This window comes from Halictus rubicundus, chromosome 3 (genome assembly GCF_050948215.1).
Source record: "Halictus rubicundus isolate RS-2024b chromosome 3, iyHalRubi1_principal, whole genome shotgun sequence".
Lineage (NCBI taxonomy): Eukaryota > Metazoa > Arthropoda > Insecta > Hymenoptera > Halictidae > Halictus > Halictus rubicundus.
Window position 1 is genome coordinate 1,981,700 of NC_135151.1, and position 21,705 is coordinate 2,003,404.

The 21,705-nt window shown below is 48.5% G+C and overlaps 1 protein-coding gene across 2 annotated transcripts in view; it reads right to left on the reverse strand.

Moving 5' to 3' along the window:
• The window catches only part of Tdg (Thymine DNA glycosylase), a 614,020-nt gene that overhangs the window by 122,259 nt on the left and 470,056 nt on the right, over nt 1–21,705 (reverse strand). The window contains exon 2 of one of the 2 annotated variants that reach the window (XM_076784776.1): nt 18,442–19,603. In XM_076784776.1, coding sequence (XP_076640891.1) covers nt 18,442–18,626 — 185 coding nt within the window. In that variant the 5' untranslated portion in view covers nt 18,627–19,603. Of the gene's footprint in view, nt 1–18,441; nt 20,749–21,705 lie in introns of those variants that run through there. The other variant, XM_076784775.1, reaches the window with a different exon arrangement.

The window sequence follows — 21,705 nt, forward strand, 5'->3', positions numbered from 1 at the left end:
CAAAGATACCACACCTCTCAGGACACTTCATACTGGGGGGAGTAAGATGCCACGCCTTTAAGGCCCTGGAGACACGAGGAGCAAAGAAACCACGCCTTCCGAGCACTCTACACAAAGGCAGCAAAGAAAGTACGCCCCTTAAGGCAGTATATACAATAAGATTAAAGACACCACGCCTCTAAGGGTTCTTCAGCCGCGAACAGTAAAAAAGCCACGCCCTTCAGAGTACATTACATAAGAACAGCAAAGAAATCCCGCCACTGAAGGCACTCTTTGCATGGATACTAACGGAACCACGCCTCTCAAAGCCCCGTAGATATGAGGTGCAAAGAAACCACGCCCCTCAAGGCACTTTACACAAGAAGAGCAAAGAAACCACGCCCCTTTAAGTCACTGTACGTAACAGAAGCAAAAGAATCACCCTGCTGGAGGCAATCTACGTACATAGCTAACTATAAAATCTTCTCTTACATTCAGTATCGGAACTGTAAGACAATCTCCTGTTTCCCTGACACCGTTTGCCCAGAAGGGCAACGTTGATTGGCCCTTGCGAAGCCTACTGCTACCACAACGCGGTCCAGCCTCCTATTTCCTCCTATTTAATTTAAAAATTATTAAAACTTAGATCGCAAAAATGCCTACGAAGACGATCCGTCAGGTGCAAAAGTGTCCCCGTTTCGCACCGGGAGCGAGCAAATCAGTTAGCTGGAAAACGATTTTTTACTGTTTTTTAAATGATCGCTCGACGCACTCGCGGACGCCCAACGTTCGTGTTCGCCAACAAGGTTGCCAGATGACGCGAGACTCGACAGAGTGAGAGAGTGAGAGGAGGAGAGAATGGTGCGCCTCGGGACGAGGAGAGGAGGAACGAGACGTTTTTCGAGGTTCCGTCGGCTCCGCGGCGTCGAACGAAAATACCAAAGACACGTATCGCCCCGAGAAATTTCCACGGCGCGATGCGAAGCTCGGTGTGAAAGGAGAGGAGACGGAAAGTCAGTTCAAGAGAGAAGAAGACCAGAGAGAGAGAGAGAGAGAGAGAGAGAGTACGATACAGGGAGGGGGAGAGAGAGAGAGAGCAAGAGAGAAGGTAGCTCGTCTTTTTTTAACGAGGCGAAGAGGAATATTTTCTTCCTGCGGCGAACAGAGTTTCGCGCTGTGCGAACCCGTCGGAAAAACTTCTAATCCGGCAACGCTGGCTCTTGAGCGAGAACAGGCCGGTACAGCCTGATAAAAATAAATTTGCGCCCGGAATAATCGCGGAGCTCCCTAGAGATCCGTATGGACGTCGGCGTGCGGTGGTCTAGGTGCTGGTGTTCACGAGAAACGGACTGAGAGAGAGAGAGAGAGAGAGAGAGAGAGAGAGAGACCCGGCCACCTTTCGGAGCCGCGGCGTTATTTCGGCGTTCACGATAAGCCCGAGACCGGAGAGCGTCGCGTCGCCCGCGACAGCCTCGATAAAAGGGCACTCGCGCTCGTTTTCCTCGACGAGCCGAGGTCCGAACGATATCTCGTTGTTCCTCGTCTTTTTTCCACCGCGAAACCCCGCGAGACAAACCTATCGGCCCGCGGAATCTAAAAGACACCGCGCGCCTATAACAGACACTGAAAACCCCCTCCTCCTCCTCCCGGAGCAAATAGGAAACTAGTTTCTGGCTGGATGCCTCACGGACCGCGACGTATACGCGTCGCGTCGTCCTCGTCGATGACGATAATTGCGTGCGCGATAGCGATGCCACAGAGAGAACCTATTGTTCACGCCGTGTCCAACTTGGAGCCAGCGACCAACAACGCTCGCGCCGCGTTCTTCGGCTACTTTTCAACCCAATTACATTTTTATTCCCACCGATCCAGATCGCGACCTCGTTTCTCAAACGCAGCAGCAACTTCGTTATCCGAGTTGATCCGGGAAACACCACAGTTTGGACAATACAGTTTTCTTTCGATACCAGACGACGATGTTGTTCTTCGCAACAAGAAAATCTCTACCCCCTCTTCTTCTTTTGGAGTTGTCCGCTCGACACCGCTTAGTGCCAGAACGACAGGGTATGTCATATTCTAACCACAGCGAAACATATCGCTGCGCAACCGACCACTTTATAGCCTATACAAGTTTATGGGACTCATGAACTCCCGACCGACGCAAGAACAATGTCAGCCGAATCGGTACCCTCGTCCGCAATACGCCGATAGCCGCCTCGAGCCATCGTCTTATATCGAAAGAAAACTGTAGAACGGTTGCGGTACTGACTTAAATCTTCACCGGTTTATAGAATAAATGTCAGTCTCCTTAGGCTGAACTATTCGCGAAGCAAGGTTCTACCATGTGCATTGATTAACGTCTTTCCCAGTGTACGGTTCAGTCGCAGTTAATGTAAATTTACCAAACAGGGAATTTTAATGTCCCTCATATGGAACAAATGAAACTGTTGCTCCTGTAATATTTACTTCAAAAATGCAGTTCACCTGTTGCCCTGTCATTTGTTTCATTTTGATATGGCCAGGACTTGTTTGTGCTCAGTGATTTTTCATAGCTAAAAATTGCCGTTGTACAGCAAATTCTCGATTCATGTCAACAACACGGGCCTTGCCAGCGTCGTTTATTGTCCAGGAGACATACCCGAGCCGTGTTATGTTTACACTTCTCGGCGTCCAAAGTCTCTCGAGCTTCGTAGCCCCTCACGGGGTATAGCCCGCGGTAGTGGAGATAATTCAGCGACGTTTATCATCTAGACATTGGCGACATATATAGAGAAATCACTGTATTTACTGATGTCTAATCATACGTGTAGTTTAAAATATCATACGACAAGGAGCTAAGGATTAAGATAGATATGTTCTCGCACGATTTTTCCCAAGAACAGTTTACTCTGCACACGGCAAATTCAGTGGTAAAATCGCCGAGTTCACCGAAATCTTGTAACAATTTTTTCAATGTGCTCCATTTTATTCGACGGACATTTTTCACTTTACCTCGTTTCCATTGGCCATTATCGCTCGCCGGCCAACCCGTTGTTACGTCGTGTGTAGCATGCGTGTTTTCAAAGGAGCTTCGTTTAGTTAAATAAATAAATAAAACATGGAGTGCAGTTCGCGAGCAACGAGCCCACCCCACGTCCCGTTTCCGCGACAATGTTGGTCGAGCACGATGCAAACGTCATCCTGCAAGCTGGAGCACCGACTAAACTCTGTCGGCTGTTCGAGTTTTCCCCGTTTTCGAGCCTTGGACGACTACGATCGCCGTTCGCTACCTTGTCGCGCTCCCTTCTACACCGATGTTCCCTCCAAACTCCAAAAAAATATCAGACATTGGCGTACACCCTAGATTGCCTGAACTTGACAAACCGATTAGTTTGCTACTTTACTAACGTCACTCTTAAATTGCCACATCTGTCAACCCTTTACCCTATAATAATAACCTGTACAGTGAATTTCCGATGTAAGTCCCTACAAGCCTCGCGTTTAAGGGTCCCTGGAACTACCCGCACCACCACGGGGTATACCCCGCTCTCAAGCTTCGCTGTCCGTTTCTACGTACAACATTGTACAGTGAATATCCGCTGTAAGTCCCTCGCGCGGTTCTGGCGAGGGACATTTAGATGAGATCTGTGGTTCTCGCCGAATTTGAAATACACAGTGCACGCTGGAAATGTAAATGACCTCGCGTTTATATGGCCAAAACCAGGAGCATACAGACGTATAGGGACAAGAAGGCTGAGAAAATGTCTTTCTCTGATGATCTCCGCGGTAGTGTGGGTAGTTCCAGGGACCAGAAAACGCGAGGCTTGCAGGGACTTGCAGCGAAAATTTACTGTATCAGAGAAAGACATTTTTTCACTCTTCTTGTCCCTACCCGTCTGTATGTCCCTGGTTTTGGTCATATAGACGCGAGGGTCATTTATATTGTCAGCGTGCGCTGTGCATTTCAAATGCAACGTTCGACGAGAACTACAGATTTCATCTAAATGTCCCTCGCCAGAACCGCGCAAGGGACTTACAGCGCGAATTCACTGTATAGTGCAAAAAGCTGATCGTCATTTTCACGCGAGACTGTTGCATCGCGGACACCTCGGTGACGAAACGATTTGCCCGCGCTTGGAAATGAACTTTCGAAGAGATCGAGTGCACCGAATTTTCTGATGATTCGCAAAATGCGGCAGAATCAAAACAGCAACTTTTTTTCAAGAAAATTTTTCAGAAAAATCGCGTAAAGAGCAAACGGTTTTCGGGAAAGAGGCTCGCGAAGGTGTTCGCGGCGCAAAACAAATGCCCGACCACCTACAATGCTTAGCAATAATGAAAACGCTTACCGAACGGCCCGCGATATATTATTAGAGAGCGGTGTCTCGCTACTCGCGGCCGAGAGGCGATTTCGCATTATTATGAACGATCCTATAAAATTCGCCGGAATAAAATCGCTCAGAAATACCGTGGCTCGTAAAACAGGCGAATCTACGAGCCTCGCCACAATTAGGAGCCAATGGCGAAACGATCTTACGGTACCTACCGCCATCGGTCGAATTTTTCTGGCAGATCTCGCGTGCTCGCCCCTCGCGAAATCGCTTAATTTCGAACGCTTCGTCGCGATCGTTCGAACAGAACGAGCCGATTCGCGAGCAAACTACCGCAACGCCGCCGCTCTGGGACTGCGTAATTGTATCGAGCGTATGTGCGTGGCCGTCTAGTCTGCGGGGCCATCGATTTTTCACCGGCACGTATTTCAAGTAACGTTGACCCGCGCGCTTCGAAAATCTTGCGATCGCGTTAGACAGCCATGGAAATTACGAGGTTGCCGGCACCGCGTGACAGCAACATGGCAGAGTCTCGCCGATGCGTTTTACTGCTCCCAAGAGTCGAAGGAACTTGGCGGTTCCGAGTTCTAAACACCTTTTCTTTACGGTGCGCAAAGGGTTGCGGTGTTATGGGGTATTGGAGCTCGAAGGGTTGCCAAAAGTGGAGAAATTTGATCTTTTCAGGAAATCTGGGGAGAGAAGGGGTAGGTTGATTGAAATTTTTTGGAGCTTTCGCGCACCGTGAAAAATAGCAACGCCTACGGTTGTAATTGTTACTTGCTTTTCAAGATTTCACGGCGTTGGAGTGTTTCACCTTAGTCTCAGTTTTCTTATAGCAGCAACTATAGTATGGAGTAAATCCAGGTTCTGAAAGTCGTCCAATTTGTGCATCAATCAGCAATACGTGTTGCGGTGCAACCTCGATTATCCGTAGAATTTAATTTTAATCTAATTATCGTAGATGTTCGAATAATAGAACAATTACTTACGATTGGTTCCAGTGCTAGATTAAATACTTTACTGACCTGTACAATAAACCTTGTTGTATTAGGTCAGTACAAAAGTCGAAGATTCTGATAACGGAGGTTCTGCTATAACAGACAGAGCAGAGTTTAAATAAAAAGATTTCTAACGCGAAAAGGCTCGTCGACCGATTCGCACGGAGAAAGTTGTTCCCCGGACTCCGTTAATTATTTAGAGGTTATCCAACGAGATACAGTTATTTCTCTATATATGTCGCCAAGACCTGGATGATAAACGTCGCGGAATTATTCCCACTACCGGATGCCGAGGAGCTTAAACATAACACAGGTCGGGTATGTCTCCATGACGCTGGCAAGACCCGTGTTGCTGATATATATCGAGAATTCACTGTATGTCCATTAACCGAGTCGTCGTTAATAAACAGTCCGTTACGATATCATACCCGGCGATGAATTGGAAAGATTCGAGCAGGTTACTCGGATTAAGGTGTGTTTTCCTAGGTGCGTCTCGACTCAGTTCAGCGTTTTGCGATCCCAAGGCATTTATACTCCATTCGTAAAAATTCGTCAGACCTGATCGCATGGGACTGCGTCTGGTTTTCCTAAGCGCGTTTTCCTACGTGCGTCCGAACGCATTTTTATGGTGGTCGTAGGTCCCTTTTCTTTTCTCTTTTGTTCTTTACTGCGTCGTTGACTATCGAACGAAGAATTTGTATGTAAAGAAAGCTGAATCAGTTAGAAGTGAAGAAATGAATCGAAAATTAGTTTTGTTACTACTTAAAGAGGAAGCAGAATGTCTAAGAATGTTGATGAAAAGACGACGAACAGAAATAAAAAGTATAAATAAAAAATGAAATGGGGAGGGTCATGGCAGCATATTAATACAAAAGCATTTACTGAATGATGCAACAGCATTTAGAGAATGTTTTGGAATGAGTAATGTTGGCAATAATTTAAATAAACCAGTTTGTAGGGACTGGCTTTCAACTCAATGGCGATTATTAGCGTGTCATAAACCTTTAGATACGACACAGGCCACTGGTACCTTCGTTAGGTGCGCGTCCATCACCGGACCGAGTGCATCTTGAGGCCTTCTTCTTGGGGTTAGTTTCGGCTAATATATTTTACAACTTAATTAATACCATCGACAGTATAAGGGACATTGGTTTTTCCAAGCTGACCGGTGAATAGCGGCCGATCGACTGGTACAATTGTCTGAATCGCCGGATGACACATAGTGGTGCCGAGGCGGCACAAAATCCAGTTTATAATTTTTAGATTTTCATAAAAAAAATTATTTTTCTATTGCCTAATAGTGAGCCAAAGCCCGATTTAAAATAGAATTTTTACAGAGATATTATTACACATAGCTTAAACTATTAACAGCTAAAAATAATTTTTTAAAAAAGTTGTTTAACTATAAGTAATATGGACTCACCGGAAATCTTTGTTTTTCGCTCATTTTTTATTTATGGAATCATATCTAAAATCTGTTAAGAGACTTTGGTCTGTCACTGATCGTTTTGGCCAGGTGTAAGTACTATAGAACTTTGTGTAAAAAATCTTGGCCAGCTTCGGCCACACTTGGCCACGATTCAAATTTAAATATCAATTTTTCTTCGTCATTTACGATATATCCTTTAAAATTTTCACCTAAAACCAGGTTTTTTACACAGAGAAACAACCATAGAGAGCAGTCATATTTTTCCAAAATTTGTCAAAATTTTTCTAGAAAAATGTTTTCACGTTTTTAATATTTTTCATAAATTGTTTAAAACGAACAGTCTGTCTCGATGACGATTCAAATAACAAAAATGTTTTTATTCTTAATGATAATCGAGATATAAATTGTTTTGTAAAGGTAGTTTTCATAAAAACTTATTTTCATCGGTTTGTTGATTCGGCCATTAGAATTTAATGGAAAAATGTTGACACTTCATTTCACACTTCTGTAAAACCAACAGTTTTTAAGATTTCGAAAAATCCTTTGAGATATGTTCATGTATCAGTACAGATTACAGCATATCCAAATTTAAACCGAAGCAGTGGGTCCGAGCTCGACTGCTTCGGAAGCAGTGGGCCCAAAACACGCGCGTCTGCGTCTGGGGCTCCATTCGGAGGTCTCGAAGCGTAGGTATAAACGAAAACGTGCGTGTCGAGCGCCTATAGTAAATCGACCGACGCACGTGTTCGGAGGATCTTCTTTCCTCTTCCTTCTCAAGCGAAAAAGAAGGAAAGACACAGGGTAAGGGACCCAATTACTGCGGAGGTACCAATTACTGTGAGTATATTAATTATATTTCTTTTTAAAGCATAATAAATATTGAAAAAGAGATATAAAATTTTTTCATTAAAATTAGTTAATATAGATGTTATATATCTCTTTTTCAATATTCATTATGTTTTAAAAATAATTGTAATTAATATAGGCACAGTAATTTGTACCCCCACAGTAATAATGGGGTCCCTTACCCTACCAAATCGCATCGCACGAACGCAAACTTGTGTATCCAGACGCACACAGCATGGAGTTACGGCGAATGGAGTTTGGATCGCATAACGCTGAGTCCAGACGCACCTAGGAAAACCCACGTTCAGATGTCCCCCGGAAAAGGGACGAAGCGGGAAGGAATATTTTCGCGGACGTAGAGGAGCATTCTGTTGCGTCACGAGGCGCGTTTCGAGAGCAGCGCCGATATAGAATACTATGTACATCGTGAGTCACCGAAAACGCCCGGAAAAAGGCGGTGGCGGTGTTTCGTGGCTCGATATGGTCGGCCGAAACTTCGAGCCACGATATTCGTTCCGTAGCCGGAAGCGTCGCCCCGTTTCGTTCTATCCGGTGCCGGGATTCGTTCGAGACTGTAAGAACAGAGTCTCCTTTACTCCCTCTCTCTCTTTCTTTCTTTCCTTCTCGCTCTATATCGTCTCGCTCTATCCCGCTCTCGATCGACGAAGCTAATCCCCGCGACAAGTTCGCGAATCCTCCGCGAGATCTTTCTTTTCGATTTCCATCGACGACTGCGTCTATCGCGACTATGAAGAGGGGGTTAGGGGATACTGGAGATTCAAGTTCGCTGGTGAATCAGTGAAGATCAATTTAGCAGACTTTAACCACTCGCAGAACCTCTGGAAAAGATGGGAATACTTCGTTCTTGCAAGGGAAGAACCGCAAGCACTCGTTCGACTTCGATTTTAACTACATTCCATAAATGTGTCGTATTAGCCGTAGTTGTCAGACAACTTCCACTGCTATTTATTGTTACGATTACAGTGAACTCTCGATATACGTCAACAACACGGGTCTTGACAGCGTCATGTATCGTCCAGGACACATACCCGGGCCGTGTTATGTTTACACTCCGACGTTTGAAGCCTCTCGAGCTTCGCGGCCCCTCACGGGGTATACCCCGCGGCAGTGGGGTATAATTTCGCGACGTTTATCATCCAGGCCTTGGCGACATATATAGAGAAATCACTGTACAGTGATTCGAATTTTTTTTGTCGTTCATGCTTTCGTAGAAAAAGAAGGAAGATTATATTTCTACCTTTACATTCTCCAATGGCTACATATTGACAACAACAAAAGAGAATTTTATTTCGATTTAGAGGAAACTAATGACATACGTAATTATTAGTTCCTGTTCGAAATCTCCATCGCCAGTCTGGCTCGATGTTGGAGTGTAAGGCGTTAATCCTTTTAGTACCGATCGAGCAGTTGAACTTGAGTGAAAATAGCGAGCAAAAATGACACTGAATACGAATCCATAAATCGGAATAGAACAATCGACGGTGTAAGAACTGGATGGAAGAAATGATTGTGAACTCCGGTGATGGGAAGTACAAGCGCATAGTGACTTACGCCACTTCTCGCAAGTGTAACGAACGATATATCGTTGTCCATCCTAAAAAAAAAACGGTTGAATATACAAACAATTGAATAAATCGTAGATCGAGTTGTGATACGAGTGAGAATTATCTGAAACAGGAGGACGAACAAACATTCGCTCGTTGAAACCATAAGAAACGCCTATGGTTCGCGTCTCGGGGACGACGTGTCCCAGAAAAGCGCAAGTTTCAATCCCCACCGAGGACCAAGAGCAACAATCTTGCGTCACATGCTTCAAGAGCAAGATTTCCTCAAGTTCTTCAGAACCGCAGCAAGTAAAACGATTCTTTGATCGAAGGTTACGCCAGATCCCGATGAAATTACGAAATAAACTTGGGACCCGGGATTTTGACGGGCCCGGTAGTTCCCCGACCCCTTCCCTCCGTACCGTCGCGTTGTTCCGGCGCGCTCGGATCCTCGGGTTTTGAAGAGACGCGTATATCTCTCGCGGCGAGGCTCGTTGCGAGTCTCGCGAGAGACAGAGACAGCGAAGGAGAGTGGCGGTGAGCGGGAAAGACGCGTGTTACGAAACCATAGTCTGCGAGGCTCGAAGGAGGAGAAGAGGAGGTGGATGAGGTGGATGAGGTGGAGGAGGTGGTGGATGAAGAGAAGGAGGAGGTAGAGGTGGAGGAGAGCAGCCCGTTCGACGAGCTCTCTTCGTGCGGCCGTTTGTGTTCTATCCTCTTCTTGCTCCGGCTCCTCGTGCCGGCGATGCTTCTCTCGTTTTCTCTCGTTTCCTCCTCCGTCACCTCCGCCTCCACCCGTCGCTTCAGCCCCCGAACCCCGCCACCCCCCGTCTTTCACATCAACCTTCCTACTTTTCCTCCTCTCTCGCACGTTCATTCGTCCGTCCATCTTTCTCCCGCTCGTTACTCTCCTCTCGGTCTCCTACCCTCTCTACGTTCGTTCGTTCGTTCGTTCGTTCGTCCGTCCGTCCGTCCGTCCATCCATCCGTCCGGCTCACCGTTTCCACCTCGACATTTGCTTCGGGCTAAAATAAAAACACGACGGAGATAACCGAGCCGGGAGAAAGGGAAAGGGAGTAGTAGTCGGCGCTCGCTCGCCAAGAACGGCGAAAAGAAAAGAAACGGACGGGAGAAGAAAGCGAGAAAGAATGGAAGGAAAGAAGCGAAAAGAGAGAATTGTGCGCGTACAAATCCCACGCGTCCAAATTGCACGCGTCTAAATACCGCGCATCCAAATCGCACGCGTTGAAATTCGACGCGTCCACATCGCACGCGTCCAAATCTCACGAATCCAAATTATGCGCGTTTTACTCCCACGCGACCAAATTGTACGTGTCTAAATCCCATGAATTCAAATGAAACGCGTTCTACGCTCATGCATCCAAATTGCACGCGTCCGAGCCGCACACATCCAAATTACACGCGTGCAAAATTCCAAGCGTCCGAGTTACACGCAACCAAATTCCGCGCGTCCAAAATTACAAGCGTCCGAGTTGCACGCATCCAAATTCCGCGCGTCCAAAATTACAAGCGTCCGAGTTGCACGCATCCAAATTCTATGCGTTCAAATCGGACGCGTCCAATTTCCAAGAAAGAAACGAAAAGAGCCAGGAAGAGAAATGGGGAGGCTATAAGAAAGAAAAAGCGAGAAATTGAGAAAAGTAACGCGATCAGAGGAATTTCGGCAGAACCCGGTATCCTCCGCGAGAACAATCTCTTCCGCACGGAGAGCAGGCAGGACGTACGATAGAGGGGGAACAATAAAGACGCGGACACGGGGCCTCGCATGACTCGGAACGCGATTTACGCGCGTTAGGTCTGAAAGACCCCCGCGTTGCGCCACACCGCACCTCTGTTTTTTCTTTTTCCTCGATCCGATTCGTACCGATCCGTGCCGTGACGCGAAACAATCTGTTCGGTGGCGTGTACACGACGGTTCGCTCGAAAAAAAAAAAACACCGGCAACGAGGATTTTTGAGCTCGGCATAGTTCGCGGCCGAAAGCCGATCGCACCACCTGTGTTCGCCGAACGGAATCGGCTGATAATAGCCTAATAAACTGGACTTCACACCGTTGTGTCGTAAAGTTCGGTTCAGTGGAGATACAATTTTATTTTTGTATTTTTTGAATCTCGAAATTTTAAACAAGATCGGGATCTTCGATCGAGCCAATGTATACCGTAGAAGAGTATTGAGAAATGTTCCGTTGAATTCGCTTTAACGCCCTTAAACCTGAAAGTAGCTTTCGCGTGACGTTTTCTAATTGTCTCAACCGGCGTTTACAATCCCACGATCGTTCAAATCTAACCCGCAAAGGATCCAGTTGACGCAACGATCCCGAAACACGGTCAGATTCAAGGGAGCAATAATCTGTGGCTGTAAAGCGGCGGCAGTCGAAGTTAGTTCAAGTCATTAAGCAGGTACATTAAACACCCCAACTGCGCATCTTGTCCGAGTGCACAACTGCTCGCGCATTCCACACACGTTTTTACGAAGCAATATCTGTCGTAAAATAAGCACGTCCTACGACGGCGGTAGAAGTAATTTTTTTAACAATACTTTACACAAGATAATATTCGTATTTTGCAACTGGTGGACTCTAGGAGCCGCTCCCTGTAGCTCTCGCGAGGTTGAAGAGACGTTTGCTTTCGAAACTCTGAGTGGAACTCTAGATTCATGGACGTGTATCGCTTAGCTGTAATATAGTGACCACCGAAACTGACGAGAAGATAAATATTTAACACTAGATTGTAATTAGACGAGTCGAGATAAAGCGTTCCCAAATTCTTCCGTCACAATTGTAGAAATGATTAAAACCTTCTTACAAAACATTTTTTAACGAACTTCGCTATTCGAGCTTCTATTACGGTAAAAACCGTACGAAATCTGAATAAATTCAATCTCGTGCTGTAACGTAATGTACATGTGTACATTAGTCCCGTTTAGCTCTGTAGTTTCCGTGCTAATCCTTCGAGGAAGGATTAGCCTCCCAAAGGATTATTACCGTAATCTCCAGACAATTTAGACTCGTGGATATTTTCGAATCCTAGTGAGCAAAGAACACTGCACGAGGAAGAGCAATGCAGTCTCAATGCTTATTGGTATTTTTCGAAGATATCTTCGAGTTCTAGAGAGCACAGAAAGCTACATAGAAGAGTGTTGCACATAGGGGCGTTCAATTTTTATTTGAATCAAATGAAATCACTGCTTCTCGAACACAGTGGATGAGATCTCGACGCACGGCGATTTGTGTTAGCGTGCCACGATAATGCGGTACCGCGATAATTAAAATCGCAACCGGGCGAAGAATAATTGCCACGATCGCGGTACGTTAATACAGGAGCCTGATCCCGACGAAGACGCGTATCGCAGCATGGACCAGCAAGAGCGAACCGGATTACCGGGGGACCAAGGCTAACGATACTCGGCGTTTCGTGCCGCCGCCAACTCCGGACCACTTAACGACATTTTATACGCGGGGCTCCATTTTCCGGTTCTTTCGTCGCTTCTCGTTACACTTTTACGCGTTCTTCCGCTCCCTGTCCCTTCCGCTCCGAACGTCCGGCCTGGCCGAACATCGCAACCCGCTCGAATTCCAGAAACGGAAACCTTCTAATCACCCAGAATTCGACCTCGTTCCACAACCGTGTACCTTCGCGGCCCTTTTCTCGGTCGCTTAGGACACGTTCCTGTTGCGACTGCGATGAATAATCAACGCGACGGTCACAGAAAAACGTAGGAACACGAGATGTATCCGAAAAGTGAGTTGATAGCTGTTGTTGCTACAGTGCTGCGAATACAACTGCTTCTATCTTTGTTTATTGAGAAGACATAGAATGCATTTGTCGTTTCGCATATGGTTAACTCGTTGAACGCCATGGCGGTGGATCACCGGTGGCCATAAGAACGTTTGCCGTAAAATTAACGGCATTGAACATGAATTTATCACTGCCGAAAGTGACTAGATGACAGTGTAAGAACTTCGTGATTCAGTGATTAACGATTGTCCTTAACACATGCACTACGGTTTATTTTGCGGTTACAGTGATTAGAACTTCTTTGTCGTTCTTAATTTCCTAGAAGAAGGAAGGACTTGACCAAGACAAACTCCTTAGCTCTTCCAACTATAGATGGTTGAAATTCTCATTAGGCCACGAAAAGTGTCCGACATGTTTACATTCGAGCCGGTACAGGATACAGCTCGGAATCCGTTGTGGAATTTGCGCGCGATTCGAAGCTTTCCGAGGACAAGCTCTCGTCGCAGGACCAGGTCCCGGTTAGGTTTCTTCTCGGGAGGACCTTAAACGGTCCTAAATTGCCGCGGCAAAGAATACGGCTTTATCGAAGACGATTCGTGGATACCTGCATCTTGCAGGCTATTCATGTATTCCGAACTTATGGAATACATGAATAACTCCGTCGGGACCGACCGGCTGCGAATCGGTGGAATCCAACGAGAGGAAGAGAGAGAGAGAGAGAGAGAGAGAGAGAGAGAGAGAGAGAGTGCTGAAGAAGTTGGAAGAGGGCGAGAAGGAGTCTCGATCTTATTGATAAGGTCGATTTATCGGCGAGGCACGATTTATCTGTGACGCGTGGCCGCCTCCGCGTTCTTTCCTCTCGTTTTTCCCGGTTCCCGGCTCTGTTACGGCAGCGATGAAATCGTTTACCGCCTCGTCCCGGCGCGAGTAACGCGCCGAAACTCTTCTACCTCGGCCACGCGGTTTACGTTTCCTTCGGGATGAGAACGATCTGTTTTTCCGCCTGTTACACCTTCCGAAAGGCGGGATTTCCTGTTTGCGATTCCATGTCGCGAGCGTTCAAATTCCGGCCGTCCAAATTCCAGGCGGCCGAATTCTACGCGTCCAAGTTGCACGCGCCCGAATCCCACGCGTGCAAATTCTATGTGTCCGAATTGCAAGCGTCCAAATTGCACGCGTGGAAATCCTAAGCATCCAAAGCCAAGCGTGTCAATTCTACGAGTTCAAATCCCACACGTGTAACTTCCACGCGCCCCAGATCCCAAGCGCCAGAATTGCACGCGTGCAAATCCCACGCGCCCAAATCTTATGCGTCCAGATTCTACGGGTCCAAATTCTATGCTACCAAGTTGCACGCATCCAAATTCCACACGTTCAAATTGCACGCTCCCACATCCCACACATCCAAATTCCACGCGCCCAAATATCACGCGTTCAAATTGCACGCGCCTTAATCAAATCCATCAAAATTTCACGCGCGCCGATATCGCACGCGCCCCAGTCTTTAGGCTTAAACTTCCCATTGGAAAGGACTTTGGCAACTTTCTATCAAACTTTTGTGCTATCGTAGTGCATCACTTGATCGTCTGATGTTCGAATAAAAACGAAACGTATGTGCCATCATCCGCGTGCGTTCATCGTATACGTCGATCCCTAGTTCTGCCGTCAAAGCTGCCGCAGTTGTCGTTAACGGCGACGGCATCGAACACCCGCCGACGTTTCCCATCGTCATAAGACGCGACACTGACGAGTGTAACCGCTGCACCATGCCGCGTTCGAATGCGAAAAACCGTCCAGTTCGAAAGAGAAAGCGTAATCGCTTGGATATCCTGCGAGACACGCGGTTGGCCAGTCGATCCGCGGATTCGGAGATCGGCCGGCTGAGAGATAGCCGAGGGATATAGTCGTCGAAGCGTAATGTAGCCTTGACCTATTGGCGCCCTCGCGTCTGCTCGAAACTTCTCGCGGTTTGGCTTCGGTTCTCGAGAGGGCCGCGTCGAACGCGCTTATCGTCGCCGTTTCTCCATTTCCCGCGGATCATCGGCTGCGGAAATCGCGGCGGCGATGTTTACGGAAATCGGGTCCAGCTGGACCAAACTATATTTCTATATTCCCCGCGTTAAGCTCGAAAGAGTTGACACCACTGCTTCTGGTTAAGCGCAGACGGGTGGGTAGTTAAACATTCATCAGAAAAATAGGTAGATACCGTTTTTTACTTGATTTCTGTTTCTCACAGTTGACGCGAAACATTTTTGCTTTGCATAAAGATGCGCAGTCTACTCGCAGTAAATTGTATGTAGTAGATACAATGTGGAAAATCAGAATTAGGAATCAGGATTTTAAGCTTCTGTACACTGAACGGACTCGAAAAAGGATTGAGCGCATAGAAAATTGTTTGCGACGGTTCCCTTGTAAGGATATATTATTAGCACCATTTCTTTACGTTTTAAATGAATGAATTTTGTCCATTGAACAAAGATGATATTGACCGGCAATCGTTTGCACAATTAACCTTCCTCATCGTCTCGTTTATGTCCGCGACACACTGTGATCCGGTTCGTTTACATGTTCTAGTATTGAGCCCTTGTGTAGCCAACCAAAATTCAGATTTTGAGACTATAAATTAATATATTAGCGAACAAAGAATGGGCATTCAGAGCAGTTTTGTAATATTTTCAGAACATTACAAAATTATTGAAAGAACTGCAATAAACGGGTACCCCATTGGTTTCGCAGGGGTAACCCCCTAGACGACCGCATTCGAGTCTGTCTTGACCCACAATATCAAAACCGTCCTTGAAGGCTGGTCAATTTCTGTCGATCGATTCAAGTTGAGAATCATTTGAACGGACTATTCAGAACTACAGTTGCGAATCAAAGAAAATCTGCTTCTCTTGAAAGTCTACACCCTCTGGATCTCTGTCCTGATCCAGAACATCGGAATAGTGATCGAACAGCCCAGTTTCGGGCGATTAACTCGAATCGATCGCCGTTTTAGCAGAATGTTCAGCAACGGATAGGATTTCCACCGATTTCCTTGTGTCGCACTGGTCTCCCGATATTGCACGTCATTCGGAGACGATTTCGCAGAGGAAGAGAAAGGCGAGAGGGAGGAGAGAAGAGGAGAACTCGAGGGTGAAGCGGCCGATCCCAGACGCACTCTTTCGCAACGAAATTTGCTCGGTCGGTCTCGTCTGCTCTCGGTATCTTTATTTCCGGCGATGGCCACGCGCGTCTGCAATTCAAACGTCCTCCCATGGCCGGCGGGGTTTATCGCGGCGGCGACGATCGCGCGCCGATAACGTACATCGCAAGATAGAGAACGAGAAGAGAGAGAGAGAGAGAGAGAGAGAGAGAGAGAGAGAGAGAGAGAGAGAGAGAGAGAGATACATCGAACAAATTCTACTGGTCCGAGAAGGAACGGGGCTAGGGCACGACCAGACCTTGCGCAACGAATACAAATGTTGGCCTGTCCCTTGGAGGCGCGTGACGGGATTCGTAAAAGGGTCTCTCTCTGCTGGTGCCTTCGACGCGCAGGGGCTATCGTCTCCTGTTCTCCTTCGACGGGAACGATTTCGGCAGGTTAAAGACGCGATAACGTTAGCCCGGCCAGAAATCGAGCACTACAATCTCGCGGCAATCTTCCCTGCCCCTCTGCGAACCACAGGGAAAGGGGGATTATCGTTCGGAACACGGGATGCGACACTATGATTGGTATTCACGCAAATATTAACGCATCCGCGACCGCCGAATGTTGCGAATTCGCAACATTTCACATCCTGGTTCTGGTTCCCGTTGACCGTGAATTTATATCGTCTTGCAAGCTGTTCTTAACAGACACTTGTTTTATTTTGGACATCGGTATATTCGCACTCCGATAATCCGAAACGAGTTCTGTCATTATTATTCTGGAAATTCTTGATTTCGACGGGCTTTCGGTATTAGAAAAATGAAAACTGACTGGATACTGATGCAGCAAGCGACGATATTCCCGTCTTTGTTTTAAACATTACTGGCCACACGGACTTACTGTCGGGAGCTCAAAAGATGACATAGTCTATGATCATTGGTCTACGTATGTTATGCGTTTATGACAAAAATGGGTACCGAACATCAGTGTATCGGTTTCAGCTTTGCAAGGGCTCCCGTATCTTGCAATCAATGCAGACACTTTCTATTTTGCATAAAGATGACACGGTCTACGATCATCCACAAAGTTTAAATTGCTCTCAATTGCGGAGCGAAGACAGTGCCCCGCAGACAAGAGAACAGTTTCTGTGTCAGTTCCGACGAGAAATCGACACACGTGTGCGATTTTACACGAATTTGTTTAAAAAATTCGTCGATCTTTCGAGTTCCTCGGAATCAGTCAGTTTACCAAACGGTGGAATCTAATGGTCGCACGGTTAGGATGCTAGCCGCTCGCTCGGTCCGACGGCCGCCGCGCCGACTTTCTCGCGTTTCTCCCTCTTCTCGCCGATATTTTTCAGCCGATCAGCTGATCCGATCGCGCTTGGCGTTCCTCGATCGACGAGCGAGCGGACCAGCACGCTTCTTCGACTTAGGGTCTAAAGCTAGAGTCAATTTTCCCGGAACTGTCAACCGCTGGGCAAGGCCCACGGACCAACGTCCATTTTACACGGAACGTACAACATCAATTTGGCGATCAATCTTTTGGAGTTCGTTTATATTAGAATTGCGATTTTGTCTGATACAACAGGTGCTCAGAACTTGGCGCAACTCTATTCGCGTATTAATTTCTCTAGAAATCGGAGAAACAGCAAAAAATTTGTGCCTAACCCATACCTTTTAGAGTTCATTCATATTAGATCCGCGATTTCTATCTACTATAAGAGACGCTCAGAACTATCTTTCTTTGGTGAGATAACTGTTGACCAGTAACGATAGTGTGCAGTTTCATTCGCTCATTAATCCTTTGCATTCGAACAGCGACTTTGAGGCGCCACCAAAAATGATTTCACCAGAATTTGAAACAATTCTCACACGGCCCCACTCATTCCTATTTGATAAACTGGCTGAAACCTTCAGCGTGATGCGGGTAAACGTACACAGTTTTTATCTTGTTCATAAAATATTTTGGGTCGAACGAACCTTCTAATTGACGAACCAGTAACATTGTGTTATCCCCAGTAAACTGTGGTTACCGCTTCGATGTAAACACGTTTATTATAAAACAGTAGAGTGTATTTGTTTGCCTGGAGTCGTAGCGCCAAATAATCTTCTCGCCGCACACGTCAAAGGTTCTGAAATTTTTAGGCGGGTCTAGCACAAATACTTGAGACCTAGCTTTCCACGTCGAGTTTCTCCTAGGAAGCCTAGAGTTTCGCGAGAGTTTTCGGGAGTGCGTAGGGACCGCGATTGCACCATGTTCCACCGAGTCTCTGCTCTTCTGCGCTCCGAGACGCGACGGAACGGGAATCCGGTTCCCCCCGAGCACTCCTCGTTCGAAAGATGAGAAGATCAAGGAAAAAGGGGAACAGGCGGGGAGAGGGTGTGTGTGTCGGTCGCTTAACTTGGGCTCATCTTGGGGACTTACATTTTGTAGTGATGCTGCATGTGATGCGCTAGATGCAGATCGGCCGGGTGTTGCTGTATCTGCTGTTGTTGTTGCTGCTGTTGCTGGTGCTGCTGCATGGCCTGGTGATGGTGTGTCTGCGGGGGGTCCAAGCTGGAGGCGCCCAGCAGGGTGGCGCTCTCCCTAAACAGCGTTGCCACCTGCATCCTCGCCGATTATATTCCTCTGGTTGCTCGAGGGCGAAGAGTTGCGCTTCCTGTCGGCGGTGGTCGCGCGAGAAGAGCACGCTCGATGCCTTCTTCGGCCTGCCGATAATTGGATAGCGTAACTGGGGAGAACAAAAGGGTCTCTATCTCTCCCTTTCTCTCTTGGTCTGCCTACGAGGCGGGAGAGAAGGTCTCCGCTCGGTTTCCCGTCGCTTCCGCTTCGATGAGTTTCCCGGTGGAGCGAGAAGAGCCGGAGCTCGACGAAGCACGAGGATATCGGCCCTGGTAGTCGTCGTTCGAGCCGCGACGAATCACCGGTCCGGATTTCTGGGCCTTATGCTGCTGTTGTTGTTGTCGCTATTGTGGTTCTCCTCCTGGAAAGAAGTCTGCTCCTCCTGGCGGCTCCGACACTGGCCGCTGCTCCCGACGGCTCCGGTCGAGGCACGCGAGCCAGCGAGCGAACAGGCGAGAGCAGGCCGGGCGAGCGAGCGAGCCGTCGGCTCACGGCCGAGAGCACGGGCTGCTTCCGCCGCCTCCGCCTCCGCCTCCGCCTCCGCAATCGGGACGAAGCTCGCACGAAACTGCACTCACTGTGTGGCACACTGTCACCGGGGGAATATATCGTAGAATATCACCGTGGTCCCCGAGCCGCGCCGCGCCGGGTCGGGTCGGGTCGGATCGGGTCGAAACCGTGTCGCGATTCGAGCCGATCGTCGCGCGGGCAGAGTCGGTCGAGCGCGCGATAACGATACTAATACAGAAAGAAGAGCCGAGCCGATCCGGGCCGGGCCGGGCCGGGGCCTGGAGCGAGCGGAGCCGTTCAATCGAGCCCTCTCGAGCTGAACGTCCTCCGGTTATCGCTCGCAATCCTCGTTACCATCGTCATCGTCCTCCAGGATAGCCGGCGAGACCGGTCTCGAGAGCGAGAACCTCCTCCGCGCTCTGCTCGCTCTGCTCGCCGACGGATCCTTCTCCTTCTCGAGCTTCTTCTTCTTCTTCGTCGTCCTCTCACTCTCTCCTTTCCCTTCGTCTCTTTCTCCTTCGACGATCCTCTCTCGTACAAAAGACCAAGACGGACTCTTCGCGAGCGCGCGCGCGCGCGCCCGTGTGTCGTGCGTGCGTGCGTGCGTGCGTGTGTGTGTGCGGTGAAGTCGTCCTCCGGGGACGATTTCGGAGGTTGCCGCCGCGCGCGAAAGTCTCGGCAGTTTTCGAGAGTCCGCGCTGCTCTCACACGGTTTTCACCGGCCGCGGACACACGTGACCACCTCCCGGAGATCACTGCCCGGACCGAATATCCTCCAGCGAGACTTTCTTTTTCCGAGAGTTTCTCCTCTCGTCTCCTCCGCGGGCACTCGCGCGGACCACCGAAACGCTTCTTCTCGGATCTCTCTCACGCGCGCACCAACGGTGTAGGTATGTATCTCAATCTACTACCGGCTTCTACGATGATCATAAGTCTCCGAGAGTCTCTCGTCGACGGTGAATCTAGGGTGGACGCCCTGGCCGACGACGACGACGACGACGAATCGTGCGGTTCTATCCTAGTCTGTTCGCGAGACTCGGGTTTACTCCGTTTCCGTGCGGCCAGGCGGGAGCAAGAGCGGTGATCCTCGGTGGCCTCGCTGCTGCTCGCGCCGACGGACGGGACGGTACGGCTGGCCGCGCTGTTCCGATAACGCGACAGCGTGCCGCTCCTAAAATTTCATGCGGCTCGGCGATAACGCTCGGCCGTGAGCTGGCTCGTTTCCTCTCCTCGCCTCTTTCCTTTGTTCCTCCTCGTCTCTGCTTCGGTCACTCTGTTTCGACCGGCCTCTCTCTCTCTCTCTCTCTCTCTCTCTCTCTCTCTCTCTCTCTCTCTCTCTCTCTCTCTCTCTCTTTCTTTCTTTCTTTCTCTCTATGTGTATGTGTGCGCGTGTATGTGTCTCTGGATTTTTGGTTCACTCAGCTATCTCTGTCTTTCCGTGTATGTGTGTGTAGAGGTCTCTCTCTCTCTCTCTCTCTCTCTCCCTTCTTTCCTCTGAACGCGTAAACACGAGTGGACGCGCGCCACGGAACCTGGAACCGCGGCAGCAAGAGTCGGCACCGCACTGCTTGGCCGTGTCGCTGGTTAGGTCGCTCGAGCCGCGAGGTTCGTGCGTTTCCGACCTCCATCGACTGCGCTCGGTCTCGCTCGGTTTCGGAGCCTCCCGCCGCGGCTGCCAACGACGTCGGCGTCGACGACGACGACGACGACGGCAGCGACGACGACGACGACGACGACGACGACGGCGGCGGCGGCGACGACGACGATGGCTGCGACTGCCTCGCTCTTGGACCTCTCTCTCTTTCACTCTCTCTTTCCTCCAGCTCTTTCTCGCTCCTCTTCGGCCCTCGCAGAAATTTCTCCTTTTGTCTCGCCGTTTCTCCGGGTCCCTTTCTTCCTGTTCCTCTTCCTCTTCCTCTGCCATCTCTTCCTACCACCAGGTCCTACGATTCTCCATCCCGCGCCAGGTGTACATCGAGTTCGCCGCTGCCCAATCGATGCGGGACGATCGATGATAAATCGTGGCACGCGACTACGGCTCCGATCGATCCTCGCCGACGAATCGTTTCTTCATCTTCTTCTTCTTCTGTTTCGTCTTTTTCTCTTCTAATTCTTCTTTTTGTGGGATTCTTGTTACCTTTACTGCGAGATAACTCGAAAATTCGAGAACGGTCTCTGACTGGTGTCACCCTGCGCGAGGAATGAGGAAACGAAACACCTGAGGGACCATAAACTAATTGCCAGCCCTGTCCTACAACGTGGAAGGGCTCGTGCGACTGTGGGACCACGGGTTTTGGACATTCTCGGCACAGTCGCCGGCTTGGACGGACGGTTAGAGATCTCCTTAACGCTCTTTAACAAAATTGCACTGCTGTGGGAATCTTTAAGACGTCCGCCCGGTGAAACCGACCGGTACGCGTTGCCAAAATTTTCTACTACGATTGCAACAAACTGGAGTGAAATAGAAATTTATTGTTTAGCTTACTAGGTTTGGACGGGTTGAAAAGAGTACGAAGATGTCTGAAACATCCTTCGAATGTTTTCACTATTTTGTGC